This window comes from Physella acuta, unplaced genomic scaffold, assembly GCF_028476545.2.
Source record: "Physella acuta isolate Inbredline_101_S28 unplaced genomic scaffold, ASM2847654v3 ptg000943l, whole genome shotgun sequence".
Classification (NCBI taxonomy): Eukaryota; Metazoa; Mollusca; class Gastropoda; family Physidae; genus Physella; species Physella acuta.
Window position 1 is genome coordinate 122,661 of NW_026732460.1, and position 15,921 is coordinate 138,581.

Sequence of the window (15,921 nt, forward strand, 5' to 3'; positions counted from 1 at the left end):
ACTAGACACCCTACTCTGACATCACATTTAAGTAAAAAAAATTTCATAATGAACAAAATCAATAAATAAACGGCAGCAACGTATCTATCACAACTAGTCTAAACCTCAATATATACAGTTTCTTCCAGACATCTCTTCGGAGGGGATCTCTCCTCCTCCCCTATATACTTTTTATTTTTACCAGTGTCCGCCACCCCAGGAAAATTTAGTCCGCCCCCCCCCCACCCGCCGTAGAAAAAAGTCTGAAAGAAACACTGAATATATAACCACATCCCACTATCTCTTACAACCACTACAAGAGATAGGGCACCCCCCTACCGTAGAAAAAAGTCTGAAAGAAACACTGAATATATAACCACATCCCACTATCTCTTACAACCACTACAAGAGATAGGGCACACCCCCCCCCCATCCCGAGAAAAATGTCTGAAAGAAGCACTAAATATATAACCACATCCCACTATCTCTTACAACCACTACAAATGATAAGACAATATACCACACAACCAAAAAAACCTCTCACACTTATGTGTAACTTCTAGGCATCGTTTCAACAGCGTTCGATTACTACGTTAGTAAACCACGCCCCGATTCGCTATTCTCTAACTAAATAATTCAACACAATTACTACCAATATTTGTTGCCATAAATAGACCAACTACGCGACAACTTGTCTGAACGTCTCAGAGGGGATATAAACATGCTATAAATAAATACAGCAGTCGTTGAGTGCATGTCTAGAGAGGTGCTAGAAGGATATAAACATGCTATAAATATAAATAAATACAGGAGTCGTTAAGTGCATGTCTAGAGAGGTGCTAAGATATAAACATGCTATAAATAAATCCAGCAGTCGTTGAGTGCATGCTAGAATAACACACAGACCTGAGACTATAGAGAGCTAACAGCGTAAAACAACGCAAGTCACAGTAACAGTTTCAATTCATACAACTTAACCTTAAGCTATTAGATGAAACCACACTAATCATTATCACGTGAATAAAACATCACTAATTATTATCCCGTGAATAAAACATCACTAATCATTACCACGTACGTGTAAATTATAAAACCACACTACCCGAAACCCTAGTTATTATAAGAACCCAAACCGACAATTACTCCGTGTATCAAATCAAACTGTCAATTAGAAACTAAAATTCCATTTCGAACCTGATGGGCAATTGAAGTAGAGTTCACCTGTTTCAGTTACCTCGGCATATGAAAGGATAGTATGGTCAGTACTATGTCCAGCCGTCTTAATTTTCCCTAACATGAATCCGGTACCTATCAGAGCTGGGTGGACTCAGGGACGTTCTACAAACTTGAACCCTGATTCAACTAAACTATCAATTACCCCGTGTCCCAAAAACCCTAATTACAACACGAAGCCCCACCAACCCATTACCCAGTATACAATCAAGCCGATCAGATTTGGCGCTAATTCTCTGCTTGACCGACCCAGCATCACACGGTCCAGTAAACGTGTACATGGGTGGACTCGAGTACAGCCGGGGAGCGATTCTGTCAGGCCATCCAACAGTCCTGGACTACTGCCGCTACATTAGAAACACAAGGACTGTATCGATACTTTATAGTGACACTACTCAGGAGGTTATCGATGGCGTGATAAAATAATGAACAACATTTTCAAGCCATCAAATAAGCGGTCAGCTACTGGGTCAAAGGTCAAGTAACTGGGGCAACAATTTTCACTTGAGCCTAGTCCAGCCCACTGCCCAAGGCCGCTGTCTGGGTCATAGAGTTACAGTTATGATCACGTGGCATATTCGAAGCATTGGTCAGTAGGAATACAACCTTTTTCTTAAACAATTTTATCAAAATGAAATGTTGTATCAGCTAGACTGACCAGAATACTGACCACCAGATATAGTCTGGTTCAGTAGATAACACTGGTGATGAGTTGCCCTGACCTTAACATGATCTGACCAGTAGCCCCTTCAGTTTAACAATAGGGGAATGATGAAGGGTGTGTGTGGTGGGGGGGTACAGGCAGGGTCAGAGTTTGAGATAAGTGGAGCAGAGGTCAACATCAAGTTCAGAAGTCTGCGGTCAGGTCAAAAGTGGCCAAATATCTCTGCCTGTGAAGGTCTATGTGCGGGTCTATGTGCGGGTCTAAGTGAGGGTCTGAGTCTGCCAGTCCTTTTGTCCTGGTCTATGTGAGAGTCTATGTGAGGGTCTATGTGCGGGTCTAAGTGAGGGTCTAAGTGAGGGTCTGAGTCTGCCAGTCCTTTTGTCCTGGTCTATGTGAGAGTCTATGTGAGGGTCTATGTGCGGGTCTAAGTGAGGGTCTAAGTGAGGGTCTGAGTCTGCCAGTCCTTTTGTCCTGGTCTATGTGAGGGTCTATGTGCGGGTCTAAGCCCCATCATGATCTGCTCTAAGACTCTCCATGATGTCCCCCCACATAGCGCCACAGTGATTGAATCTATTGGTTATTGATCCAACTCATGGCCAGTCAATCGATTCTTCATCCCCACCAATTGATAACCAGGTTTTAATATTGATTGTGGTTATTATGAAAGGTGAAACGGCACAGAAATAAAATAACAAAGCCAATACACAATACACTTGGGGAATCCATTTAACAATGGGTAGGCCAATCTTTCACATGCTGACTGTGATGAAAAATATCAAAGACAATCAGGTTATTGAATTAAGTTGTCCTTGCTTATTCCAATTTTGAGCTGTATTGTTCTTCCTTATTCCAATACTCCGCTAGGAAACAAAAGGCTAAATCTGTTTGTTCTAATGTATTCAATATACAGGTCTGTGGCCATGTCATTCCAGTTTTTCCATTTCCTTTTCAACAGATGTCTTTATTATATCTTGCTGTTTATCTGTTTTCCTGTGAGTTCCATTCTAGTATTTGACAAGTGGTGGTGTTGTATGGTGTTTTACAGGTGTTGTAATTACATCCACTAATTAATTGTTATTCTATTAGAATTCAGAATGTTGGGGAGTGGTTGTACAGTAGAGTATACATCTCCTTACCTGAAGGTCCAGAGTTTAACCCCAAGTAAATAAAATACTTTTATTTCTCTGATGATTTAAAGTGAAGTCAGATCTAATAGTGGACAAGTAATTTGTGTGGGTAGTCGACAATAACTATGTAACATTTTTTTTAAATGTATTGTTGCTTGCATACTTTTAACACCTAAATAAACCCAATATAGGTCTAGGTTTTGTCCATTATATTTTGAATTATCTTTGCTGAACTTAAATGCTTTGAAGTGCATTTAACAATAACAAAAGTAAGACTATTCTTCTCAGATTTTCTGTGTCCCATGTGCCACCTCATTGATGCAACTGAGTCTTGAATTAATCAAACTAAAATTAGAACTGACCTATTCAAGAGTTTCCCACAGTTAGTTAAACTAAAACTAGAACTGACCTGTTCAAGAATTTCTTGTCCCATTGATCATCTCACCAATCTGAGTCAAGTGAAACTAAGTCTAACACTGACCTGTTTAAGTCCTTCTGTGTCCTGTATGCTGCCCCAACTGACCAGTGAAACCAACTGACCAGTGAAACCAACTGACCAGTGAAACCAACTGACCTGTTCAAGTCCTTCTGTGTCCTATATGCCATCTCCAGCTCATTGTCCTCATTGACCAGGTTGTCGTTGCCGCCGTAGGACTCCCTGGCGATGGAGTGTGTGGTGATGGTCCTGTCTGCCAGCATGGCCTTGAGCTGCAGACACTCCTCTCTCCTCCTGTCCAGCTCATCTGTCATGGCCTCAAACTGGGCTGGAACACAACAACACGGCAGGTCACTACTGGTCAACATACTGGACAGTAGTCAAAGTACTTATATGGACAGTAGTCCAAGTATTTATCTGGACAGTAGTCCAACTACTTATCTGGACAGTAGTCCAAATAATTATCTGGACAGTAGTCCAAGTACTTATCTGGACAGTAGTCCAAATACTTATCTGGACTGTAGTCCAAGTATTTATCTGGACAGTAGTCCAAGTATTTATCTGGACAGTAGTCCAACTACTTATCTGGACAGTAGTCCAAATAATTATCTGGACAGTAGTCCAAGTACTTATCTGGACAGTAGTCCAAATACTTATCTGGACTGTAGTCCAAGTACTTATCTGGACAGTAGTCCAAATAATTATCTGGACAGTAGTCCAAGTACTTATCTGGACAGTAGTCCAAATAATTATCTGGACAGTAGTCCAAGTACTTATCTGGACAGTAGTCCAAAAACTTATCTGGACAGTAGTCCAAGTACTTATCTGGACAGTAGTCCAAATAATTATCTGGACAGTAGTCCAAGTACTTATCTGGACAGTAGTCCAAATACTTATCTGGACTGTAGTCCAAGTATTTATCTGGACAGTAGTCCAAGTATTTAGCTATTCACAATCTACCTAAAATCATCACTACACACCTATGCTTATCACTAAAGAGGACAGTACACATCATTTGTGTTATGCCATGCAATGATAAAAGATTTCTTCTTTAAATAAGTTCTACATTGTTGCATACTTTGTAAGCTGTTATGTGTTAATTTCATAACAAATAAGTGTTATACTGTTTTAATATTTACTTTAAATTCATTAAGTAATGTATACAAATTATGTGGACTAAATCTATATATACATTAGAAAAGAATAGTACATCTTTAAATCTGTATAGAAAACATTTGTTTATGGATTGTGGGGGAAGGTGGGGATAGACTGGGGTTCAACTTACCATAAGATAGAAATAAGACTAACATATTTACATGAAGTGCTTATCTTTACAAGGGAAAATGGAGTACATTTTAAAACAAAATCTAAACAAATCAGATAAAATAACTTTTTTTTTTCAATGCCAATAATAACCAAATGCACTTAATAAAGATTGCAATGCAAGTTTTTATATCTAAAATGAAAATACTTTAAAAGTCATGGGTTCTGCCAATTTTCTATATTAACACAGTTTTATAAGGTCTCAAGCATAAGGTAATTGGAATATAGTTTATAGAATTTAAAATTAAAATAATTTAATATTTTTAGTGATGGAGCTTTATTACATTATTCAGACTAAATGATAATGTTGTATTTAAGATATGATCAAACATTAAACTTAAGTGCCTCCAAAAATAAATAAAATGAAAGGTAGGTTTTAATTGATGCAAAGTATCAACAAGAGAAAGACAGGATAAAAAGAAGAGAGCATCACATTAAGTATCAATTATTAAGTTGAACTAATTAGCCATAATTAAAGGGTTGTCTATGAAGGACAGCACACTGTTTAACCTGAAGTTTACCCCCACCACCTTCCCCTATAGCCACAAAAACCATAAATTGATGGCGCTGAGATTAAACTCCCCATTTAATAGCTCTCACTAATGTAACAATGTTTTAAATATCTTTATTTGTAAAAAAAAAAATGCAACTTTATGCTACATTACATTTCTTTAACAACCCCCCCCCCCCCAAAAAAAAAATACAACTCTCTCCAAGTTATTTTTATAACAAAAGCTAAAAACCCCTCTCCTTATATTCCCCTCTAGGGGTAGGCCCTGCACAATGCCATAAAATACCATCACATTGTGGATCCATTTTAATTGTCAAAACTAATTAACAGTATTAACTTAATGACCCAACATGTTGAGCTGTTGTACCTATTGAGCCCCACCACATTATGTCAATACAGCATTTGGTCACCCGCATCAGCAAGGGTACTGTTGACAACTGGCGTGTGTTCCGGTTTAAGTAGCAGGTAGACAAGGGCGAGTTTAAAATACAACACAATAATCACACACAAGCTAAACGATCCACGCCGCATTGCCAGGCTGGTGTGGTAAGGCAGCCCGAGTTGATCTAGATTCTAGATCTAGAACAGAAGCTAGATCTAGATCTTCATCATCTAGATTCTAGATCTAGATCTAGATCTAGATGTCTTAGATTTAGTAAAGAAAGACTAAGACTGTACACTGTACTGTAACTGTAGTCTAAAAAGACTAGAAGAATTGATTAGATCTAGATCTAGTAAACTTTGTAGACCAAGTAAAGGAGGACAATTTGCAGTAGCAATAAATAATTTAAAAGAGAAAAACAACACAGAGGTAGACTTAGATCTAGAGCTTTCTTTCAACTTTCATTTTTAACACACGAAATATCATTTGAACTTTGTTGTAGCAACAAAGCGGTATTTCCGTTTTCCATAATATATTATCAAAAAGTGGAATTTTCTAAACGAAATAAGTTTGGATTATTACTGAACATCTCAAGTCTACAAATCGGCTACTAACACAAGACACAAAATCAGGGGCCATATTTCGTCGTTCATATTAAAAAAAAAAATTCCCTATTATATGAGAAAAAAATATTTAAATCTACTGTGGGACTGGAATAGCACGCGCCACACAAGTGACGTCATACAACGGAAAAATAATCGTGAAAACGCAAGAGACGAGACTTCCATAGAATCTCAATATATTCTATAAATAACTGAGCCGTTAATAGACTTCAGTTTAAAAATAGGAGTTCGTTGTAAGAAAAGTAGAGGGGGGGGGGGGGGGGATGGGAAGGAGAGAGGAGAATTATGTGACTTCGCCTAATGAGGACTGCCGCTTATCAGATTGAAGACGTTATGGCTAGACATTTGTAGTATCGTCTGCAAGTGATTATATCCGGTTTCATTTCCTACAGCTGGTTATCAAATGGAATAAATAATCATGCACAGTGGCTTGGGCTGGAGGAGGGGTAGTGGTGGATGCTATCAGAGTTTCTTCCAGGCATCTCTTCGGGGGGCGAAGCCCCCCCCCCCCCCCCGAAATTTTTTACCGCCCCCCCCCCCCCGAACGAAATGAAATTTATAAAATTTATATAGAACTTTTAACAGTGTCCGCGCCCCCCCCCCCCGGAGAAAAAAAAGTCTGGAAGAAACACTGGATGCTATACATTTCACGTTTATATTTCACAACTAGATCTAGATTCTTACAAAATTCATCGACAGGAAAATTTAGTTGTGCGTCTTTTTCTACCGATATCGCTGGTACGGAGTTTAGAAATAGGTCAGGGTCATAAATAAGATTAGGGCTAAGTAAGGGTTAGGCGAGGTTGGGTGTTTGTAACAATACTTTAAAAAGCATCTTTTAGTACTTCCTGTTTTAAAATACGATACGATGAGCCAAAATCAAAAGGGCGGTAAGGGAAGAGAGGGTGGGGTGTGTCGTCACCCTTGACAGTTGCTGTGGACAAGGGGGTGGGGGTGAGGGGGGAGCGGGAGGGTGTGTCCTCACTCTTAAAAGTTGCTGTGGACAAGGGGGGTGTGAGGGTGGGGAGGGGGTTGCTGTGGACAAGGGAGGGGGTGATAGTGTGGAGGGGAGGGTGTGTGTCCTCACCCTTGAAAGTCGAAAGTTGCTCATCCATCTGATCACTGGAGCCTAGTTTAGGAACAGATGAGGGAGGAGAATGGAGCAGAGGAGGAGAAAAGGAAGAGTGGAGTGTGGAGGAGGAGGTAGACGATAACGATGAGGCCAAAGAGTGAGGCAGTGGACGAAGAGAGATGAGAAATACACAGATATCATAAATCATCATGATCAACACAGTTACAGATATCAAAAATCATCATGATCAACACAGTTACATATATTAGGAATTGAATTATCATGGATAATGCTTATAATCAACATATTTAAAGAAAAATAAAACAGAAGGAAATAGATTAGCTACTTAACATGGGAACTTTATAATTTAAACTAAGTTTAGTCATTTTTTTAAGTGAATAAATGTATTATCAAATAGAGATGCATGCTGAAATCAAGAAATATTTTCTTTGTTTAAATAAAACTTCTTGACTTGACTTAGTCCTCTTTGCTCCTTATGGAGCATAGGGCCTCCACCATAAAACTTCAGTGATATCAAAACCTTTTTAAAGGTGGTGGTGGGAAGGGGGGGGTGTCTGTTGGCTGGGTGAAACAATGCCTTGACCAGTTATGTAAAAACTGTAGAACATTTGATGTGACTTGGTGGCATCTATGCCCTGTTAGAGGTTCTCAAGTGAGTTCAAATAGATCTACACCCTATTAGAGGGACCAAAGAAACCCAGTCTCTGGACACACACATCGGAACACAGAGCAATGCTAGCAGCTGTTAGACTGGTAATCAATTCCATAATATATCTAATTAGCTTGGGAAATTCAAATTCACCCTGGTGTTTTTAGATCAACATGCAACATGATCTATCTTTTCAATTATTTTTAAAAAAATCAAAGTGAAACCAAGGGTAACTCAAGAGTAAAACAAGGTAAGCTTTTCTTAAAAAGTTAAATCATTCAAGGATCAACAACTCAAGAAATGGTTGAAGCTCAAAAATAAAAATAAATGAAAACAGAGTTAAAAAAAAACTCAGAACAGAAAGACCATTCCGGCAAGCAGATTATACCTTGTATTTCATCACTATCATACACCTCTAATGGGTCCACACCCTGGTCTATAGTACAAGAAAAAAAAACTTATGGGGTTGTATGATAATACAATGCTATTATTATATCTGTAGATGTTAAGGCTACAACCATCAAACACCTCTAATGGGTCCACACTCTGGTCTATAGTACAAGAAAAAAAAACTTATGGGGTTGTATGATAATACAATGCTATTATTATATCTGTAGATGTTAAGGCTACAACCATCAAACACCTCTAATGGGTCTACACTCTGGTCTATAGTACAAGAAAAAAAAAATGATGGAATTGGTCAATGATAATACACAACTAATATATCTGGAGATGTTGAAACTACAACAATAATAACAATAACGGGCTGTAATAGTTGACTGCAGGACAATGGTCAAAATAACTCATTTTAAAACTTTTATTTTGACCATTAAAATTTGTTCTTCTTTTAGTCTTATCATAAATAATGTTTTTTTTTTAATTTTCAGTGAGAAGCTGTTTACTTAAGAGGAGTAAACCCATTCAGATGGAATGCCTTGCCCTTTGGAGGTGTAAGGGAAGTAACTGTGGTAACCTACTCAGTGTTCAGATTTATAGTTATAGACGTTAATTAATTACATACAACATTTGTACATTTAGTTTAGTTTTACAACATCAAGTAATGTATTTTGTATTAGTCAACCAACCACCAAAAAAGAAAATGGCTGTGTGTGCTGTTTTATGGTATAAAAACAAACAATACAAAACAAAATGGCAGCTCACCCAAAAACTCCTGGCCAGCCTTCGAGGCATTTTTCTTGCTGGATGTGTTCTCAAAGTCAACAGTGTCTGCTATAGACTTCATCAGCTTGGCCACCTCCCTCCTCAGCTTGTCATTGTCATTCTCTAACTCTTGCATCTGGGAAAACACATTGCAATCTTGTAACTCTTTTTAAAAAAAACATGTAAAAACTTAAATACATCTTACAACATGCACAAGGAAGGCACATTGCAATGTTGTCAATCTTTTCAAAAACTAATACATTCAATTTATTTTATTATTTTATTATTTTTCACTTTGTAACAATTACATCTGGGAAAACAAATTTCACTGTTATAAAACTTTTAAAAATGTAAAAATTGTAAAAATCTTGGCCTCTAGCACCTAGAGAGAAAAATTTCATTATATTTTCAAAAACTAATTTTAAAATTTAAATTGAGTTAGAGAACATTTGACTTTTTATATTAAAACTAGGGCTAGAAAATCTATCATTAGAAAATGTCATTGCTGAAAACAGCCCTAAACATCTAAATGAACCTTTAAACAATCAACATCAAGCAGCATATTGGTATATTTAAGCTGTGAAGCAACAAGGAGGATAATAAAATAGCTAAAATAAGACAAGCTGAAGATAGAAATATATGTCAAAGATAGTTAGGTGTATTAAAATACTAACTTAGCGCTTGTATTACTAGACGAGTACAACAAACGGTCCTTTCTTATTTAAATATAGATCTTTCTCTGTAGATGTTGAGGCTACAATCATCAAACACCTCTAATGGGTCAACACCCATCATATTTTTTTTGCCATTTATCTTTTGTTTTAACTAAACACTGAAAAACTCTTTTTTAGTAATGAAAATATAGTTATGTTAATGTATTAGTTTTAAATGTTCTAATAAGTATCTTAAAATGTTTATAGAGAAGTCAGTGTAAAAAGAAAGTATAGAAGCATGCTCTTAAGAATTAGAGTTAATACAAATTATATGGCTATTTAACTAATTAATGTGTATTGTATGTAAAAAAAATTAAGAAGAAAGAGCAAAATAGTTGGCCTATATACAGAAAACTGAAATGAGTATGTGAGTACATTTTATGTGAGCTTTAAAAATCAACAGATATCTGTGATCTAAAATACGAGTGCATATAGAAGATGGATCAATTGTAATTAAAAAAGGGAAATACATTTTTTTAAAATTACATTAGAGAGATCATACTTTTCTTTTTTTGCTTCAGTTTTTTATAAATATGTCTAAACAGTTTCAGTAAATACTGTATACATATCCAACACCAACAGTTATAAAAACTATGTTAAAAAAAAGCATTAGCAGAAAAAAAAAACTAGCTGTGGTCCCCACACCAAGAGTGTAATAAGTGTTAGAGAAAGCTGGCTGTTACTGGAGTTATCCTAGCTACAAGTTATCTCCCCTAGGGTGTTCCACCTTAAGACTTTCAAACGCATCCTCCGTCCACGAGCCGGCCCTGTCCATCTTGTCATCATCCCTCTTATCCAGCTCTCTGGTCAGTTTTTTCTTGACTGCCTCCAGCTCCTTGACCCTCTTCTGGAGCTTAATCAAGATGGCCACATCTTCTGAGCTTACCTCTTGCTGAAAGTGGGAGGCACATGTGAAGTGTTGGGTGAGGAGAAGGGATAACTCAATGAGCCAGACAGTAACCATCGGCAACAGATCAAACATCTGTCTACCTTGTTGTTTCACTTGCAGGATTTAACTTGTCACCCATATTAAGGCAAAAGGTTCAATGTTGCTTTCTTTAAACTTATCCAACATTGGTACTAACAAGGCTACTATACAAGTAAGGAAGACAGTAAAATCAATGATATGGGAGACAACCAAAACAAAATTAAAGTGTTGGTTCAGGGTTAAAATGTATACAATTTATTGTATATCTTCATTTTACCATGCCCAAAAAATATTTCTTTTACTTGTATCTACTACTGTTTTAATTAGTGATTTTTTTTTCCAAGTGGGAGGTTTTCTGTACTGACAAAACAAAAACAAAAACAAAAAAAAAAGCAACTTCATTTACTAATTGTAAAAAAGAAAGGGTGGATAAAAGTTGGGATGGGTTGTGAAAAATATGAATCAAAATAAAATCTGTTTTGGTGAGACAACATCAAAGTAGAAAAAAAAAAAAAACTAAATAGAAAGGCAGTATTTGATCAGGCATTCAATATTGACACTTCCTAGATCAAATAAGCTTTCTGAAACAAGGGGGGAGTAGGGTAATATTTTGATAAATCAAAGGTGAGCTAAATTCTGAGATTGAATTATTTTATATTTGGACTAAGGAAATACATTAGCAAATACATTAAGTATTGAGGAATTCAAAAATGCAAACAGGCAATAAACAAATTTACAACACATGCCAGGGAATATTTTAAGTAGGCCAAAACTAATATTAAATGCATCAATCCTTGTAATTGATTTTTAAAGAGTTGAACAGAAAATAAACAACAGTAAAAAGACTGCCACACAACCCAGGACCTACCTTCAGTGCATCAAAAGCTGAATCAGAGATGATTGCTCCCCTTGATGTATCCTCCTCCAGGCTTTCAATTTTCTCCCTTAGTTGTTTCTTCTCTCTCTCTAGGTCCTTTACCTTGTTCTGTAGCTTCAACACCAGGCCAATGTCCACATTTTCAACCACTTCAGCTTTCTGTGGAAAAGGTAAAAATTTGATCTAATAACTCTCTCATAAATATGGAACTATGAAAGAAAAAACAGCAAGTCTAGATTTATAAAGGGAAATAACTCTCTCAAAACATGGAGCTCTGAAGGAAACAACAAAACCTTCACCAAATAACAAACTTCAATATCAAATAGGCAATACAAAAGATTATGGTTGCAGGTTGACCGGTGTAGCTTACATAGGCAATAGAAATGTGGTGTTGGCAAAAATGTTTTTATGGACAATCTAAGCTATTAACACATTTTTAAAAATATCTATACATAATTCTGAATAAATAATTCTCTACAAATATAATGAGGTTTAGGAACTAGCTTATTACTTATATACAACTTTGTATATTCAATATTTTCTAAAAACATTATTTCAACTAAGAATTTAAAAATTGATAAAAAAAGGGACAAGTCTAGTAATAGTGGGTGATAGAAAAACCAATAGAAATCAGTGTCTCCCACTATTAGATTAAAGTTGAATAATGTAACCAGATTAGATAGCAATGAACATGAATTAAACATGACCTCTAGAGACAAGAGTTGAGCCTTACCTTCTCCACTGTCTCACCAGTAGGTGGCTCTGGTGCAGGTGCACTGCCCAACTTCTTGACCTCATGTTTCCTGGCAGCTGTGTCATAGCCCTGGTCCTGTGGACAAGTGGTTTGACCATCAACAGGGTGTAGAGCACAATGGACAAAGTTATCAGTTAAACACACCATACTTAGGGCAAGTGGTTTGACCATCAACAGCATGTAGAGCACAATGGTCAAAGTTATCAGTTAAACACACCATACTTAGGGCAAGTGGTTTGACCATCAACAGCATGTAGAGCACAATGGACAAAGTTATCAGTTAAACACACCATACTTAGGACAAGAGGTTTGACCATCAACAGGGTGTAGAGCACAATGGTCAAAGTTATCAGTTAAACACACCATACTTAGGGCAAGTGGTTTGACCATCAACAGCATGTAGAGCACAATGGTCAAAGTTATCAGTTAAACACACCATACTTAGGGCAAGTGGTTTGACCATCAACAGGGTGTAGAGAACAATGGACAAAGTTATCAGTTAAACACACCATACTTAGGGCAAGTGGTTTGACCATCAACAGGGTGTAGAGAACAATGGACAAAGTTATCAGTTAAACACACCATACTTTGGGCAAGAGGTTTAACCATCAACAGGGTGTAGAGAACAATGGCCAAAGTTATCAGTTAAACACACCATACTTAGGACAAGTGGTTTGACCATCAACAGGGTGTAGAGCACAATGGCCAAAGTTATCAGTTAAACACACCATACTTAGGACAAGAGGTTTGACCATCAACAGGGTGTAGAGCACAATGGCCAAAGTTATCAGTTAAACACACCATACTTAGGGCAGGATGGGACAGCGTGGCCCAGTAGCAGAGCGCTAGACTGCTAACCAGAAAGTCTCGAGTTCGAATCCGGATTCATGTCAGTAGAATGTCCCTGAGTACCTAACTCATGTTAGGGATAGTAAAGGTGACTCGGCATTGTGCTGACCACATTATCCCTTCATATGCCGAAGTCACAGAAACAGGTGAACTCAACTTCACTTGCCCTATAGACCGTCAGGTTTGACAAGGGAACTTTTTTTTTACTTTACTTAGGACAAGTGGTGTGGGCATCAAGAGTATAGACTATTGGCACTGTAATCAATTAAACACACCCACGCATGCCAAAAAAACAACATCAATTAACAGAGATTATCTTAAGACTGTATGGTTTAAGGGACAAAATACTTCTTTTTTTTAATAGAAAAATCGATTCAAATTTTTTCCTACAGCCTCCCCTTACTAAAAAACACATCAACCTCCCCACCCCTCAATAAAAAAGACACATCAACCTCCCCACCTCTCAATAAAAAAGACACATCAGCCTCCCCACCCCTCAATAAAAAAGACACATCAACCTCCCCACCCCTCAATAAAAAAAGACACATCAACCTCCCCACCCCTCAATAAAAAAAAAGACACACACATTTACCTCCCCCCCCCTCAATAAAAAAAGACACACACATTTACCTCCCCCCCCCCTCAATAAAAAAAGACACACACATTTACCTCTTCCTCCTCCCTCCTCTCATTATCCGCAGCGCTGCTGCTGTAGGACTCTAGGCTGATGGCGCTGATGTCGGAGGGTGAGCGGTGGTGTCCCTTGGTTGGGCTGGTCAGTACCTGAGAAGGTCAAGTCAGAAGGTAACATCATATTGACTGCAAATTAGACACTCCTATCGGGCAGGTGAGGCTCGTTATCTGATCACAGCCACTCTTCTAGGAGAGACAACTTTAAAATTAAACAACTGCTGTCTTGTAGTTTGTTCTTGGTTGGACAAAGGCTATGGAAGCAAATCCAAAAAGAAAAGCAGGCTGAAATCGGAGTCAATGGCCTCAATGGCGCATAACCAGTTGACTCGTATTCTTAATTGTGATGGAAGCATGGTCGAGTCAACAAAAGCTCATGGTTGATAAATTTGAAAAAAGTCTCGAGTTCAAACCCTCTTGCAGATAAGGCTGGATCCCTTCCAACACTAAAAATTAAGAACGAAGAAGAAGACGAGACACTTCTAGTCTCTAATTAGACTAAGTACATTGCCCCATGCCCTTTGACCTATAACCCTCCCCCCCTAGTTTGATCCATCACATACCTGCATCTCTCCCTTCAAGTTCTCCAGCCTCTGCTGAAGCCTGGCATACTCTTTCACATACTTCTGGTGGTGGGCCCGCTCTGATTCAAACTCCTCAATCAGCAGTCTCTTGGCTGCCTCAATCTTCTCTTTCACATACTCTGGTTGAGGCGGGAAACAAAAAGTTTGGTACATTCATCAACACAATAATTTTTCTACACAGCAAACATTGAGTTAGAGTTTTACTAACTTGTGTGATGTACAATAAGAAATAAAAAAGGGTAGCCTAGAACAGAAGTGTGGTCTGTAGGTAGCTGTGTTGCCATGGCAACATAAACAAACCCCCCCTCCCCCTGTGTAAAGCATTCAGAAGGAAGCTGCATTGCCATGGTAACATGACAATCCCATGTGTAAATCATTTAGGGGGAAGCCGTGTTGCCATGGTAACCCCTTGTATAAAACATACCATCAGTCTCCTCGTCATGACGTTTGATTGAAGCCTTGGCCGAGTCCAGCTCTTCCTTCAGTGCCATCTTTTCTTCAATCATAGCACTTATCACCTACATAACAACAGAGATCACAAGGGTGAATACTACATCAGAAACATCAGGGTTTTAGGCCACTAGTGCAACATAGGCAATACAAAAGATAATGGTTGCAGGTCGACTAGTGAAATTTCCATAGACAATAGAAAAGTGGTGTTGACAAAAATGTTTTTGTGGATAATCTAAGCCAGGGGTCTCCAAACTTTTCAGTCCGAGGGCCGCATTAACTATCAAATTTCAGTTCGGTGCCAGTTTCTTCCAGGCATGTCTTTGATTTTTCTGGGCAAAGTTCCTCAGCCATCACCAACACACGGTTTTTTCGTGGACAAAAAGATCTCCGCGGGCCGGATAAGAGGACATCGCGGGCCGCATGCGGCCCGCGGGCCGTAGTTTGGAGACCCCTGATCTAAGCTATTAACACATTTTTAAAAAATCTAATTCTGAATAAATATATCTCTACATTTATAATGAGGTTTAGGAACTAACCTATTACTTATATACAACTTTATATATTCAATTTTACAAAAAAAAAACACCAATGTAGCACTAGATTTATCATGTACAGAGTTCCCAATGTAGCACTAGATTTATCATGCACAGAGTTCCCAATGTAGCACTAGATTTATCATGTACAGAGTTCCCAATGTAGCACTAGATGTATAAGAGAGTCCCTCACCTCGTCATGCTGAAGCAGCAGCTGTTCCTTCTCAGCAATGAGATCTTGCTTCTCTCCCTTGACTTTCTCTAGCTCAGCCCTCAGCCTAGTGATCTCATCCTGTTCAAGCACAATTGTCAAGTATAAGGTGGGTGGTTACATGCATGCAAGGATACAAGTCAATACA

The 15,921-nt window shown here is 38.0% G+C and overlaps 1 protein-coding gene across 1 annotated transcript in view; it reads right to left on the minus strand.

Annotated features, from left to right (window-relative positions):
- LOC131953717 (unconventional myosin-Va) overlaps nucleotides 1–15,921 on the minus strand; it is a 105,998-nt gene that overhangs the window by 28,343 nt on the left and 61,734 nt on the right. The window contains exons 27-37 of the mRNA XM_059317049.1: nucleotides 15,756–15,854; nucleotides 15,001–15,094; nucleotides 14,556–14,695; nucleotides 13,966–14,085; nucleotides 12,433–12,528; nucleotides 11,691–11,858; nucleotides 10,622–10,786; nucleotides 9,182–9,317; nucleotides 8,409–8,456; nucleotides 7,366–7,407; nucleotides 3,578–3,767 (exon numbers count right to left, since the gene is read on the minus strand). Of these exons, the coding sequence (XP_059173032.1) occupies nucleotides 3,578–3,767; nucleotides 7,366–7,407; nucleotides 8,409–8,456; nucleotides 9,182–9,317; nucleotides 10,622–10,786; nucleotides 11,691–11,858; nucleotides 12,433–12,528; nucleotides 13,966–14,085; nucleotides 14,556–14,695; nucleotides 15,001–15,094; nucleotides 15,756–15,854 (1,298 nt within the window). The remainder of the gene's footprint in view (nucleotides 1–3,577; nucleotides 3,768–7,365; nucleotides 7,408–8,408; nucleotides 8,457–9,181; nucleotides 9,318–10,621; nucleotides 10,787–11,690; nucleotides 11,859–12,432; nucleotides 12,529–13,965; nucleotides 14,086–14,555; nucleotides 14,696–15,000; nucleotides 15,095–15,755; nucleotides 15,855–15,921) is intronic.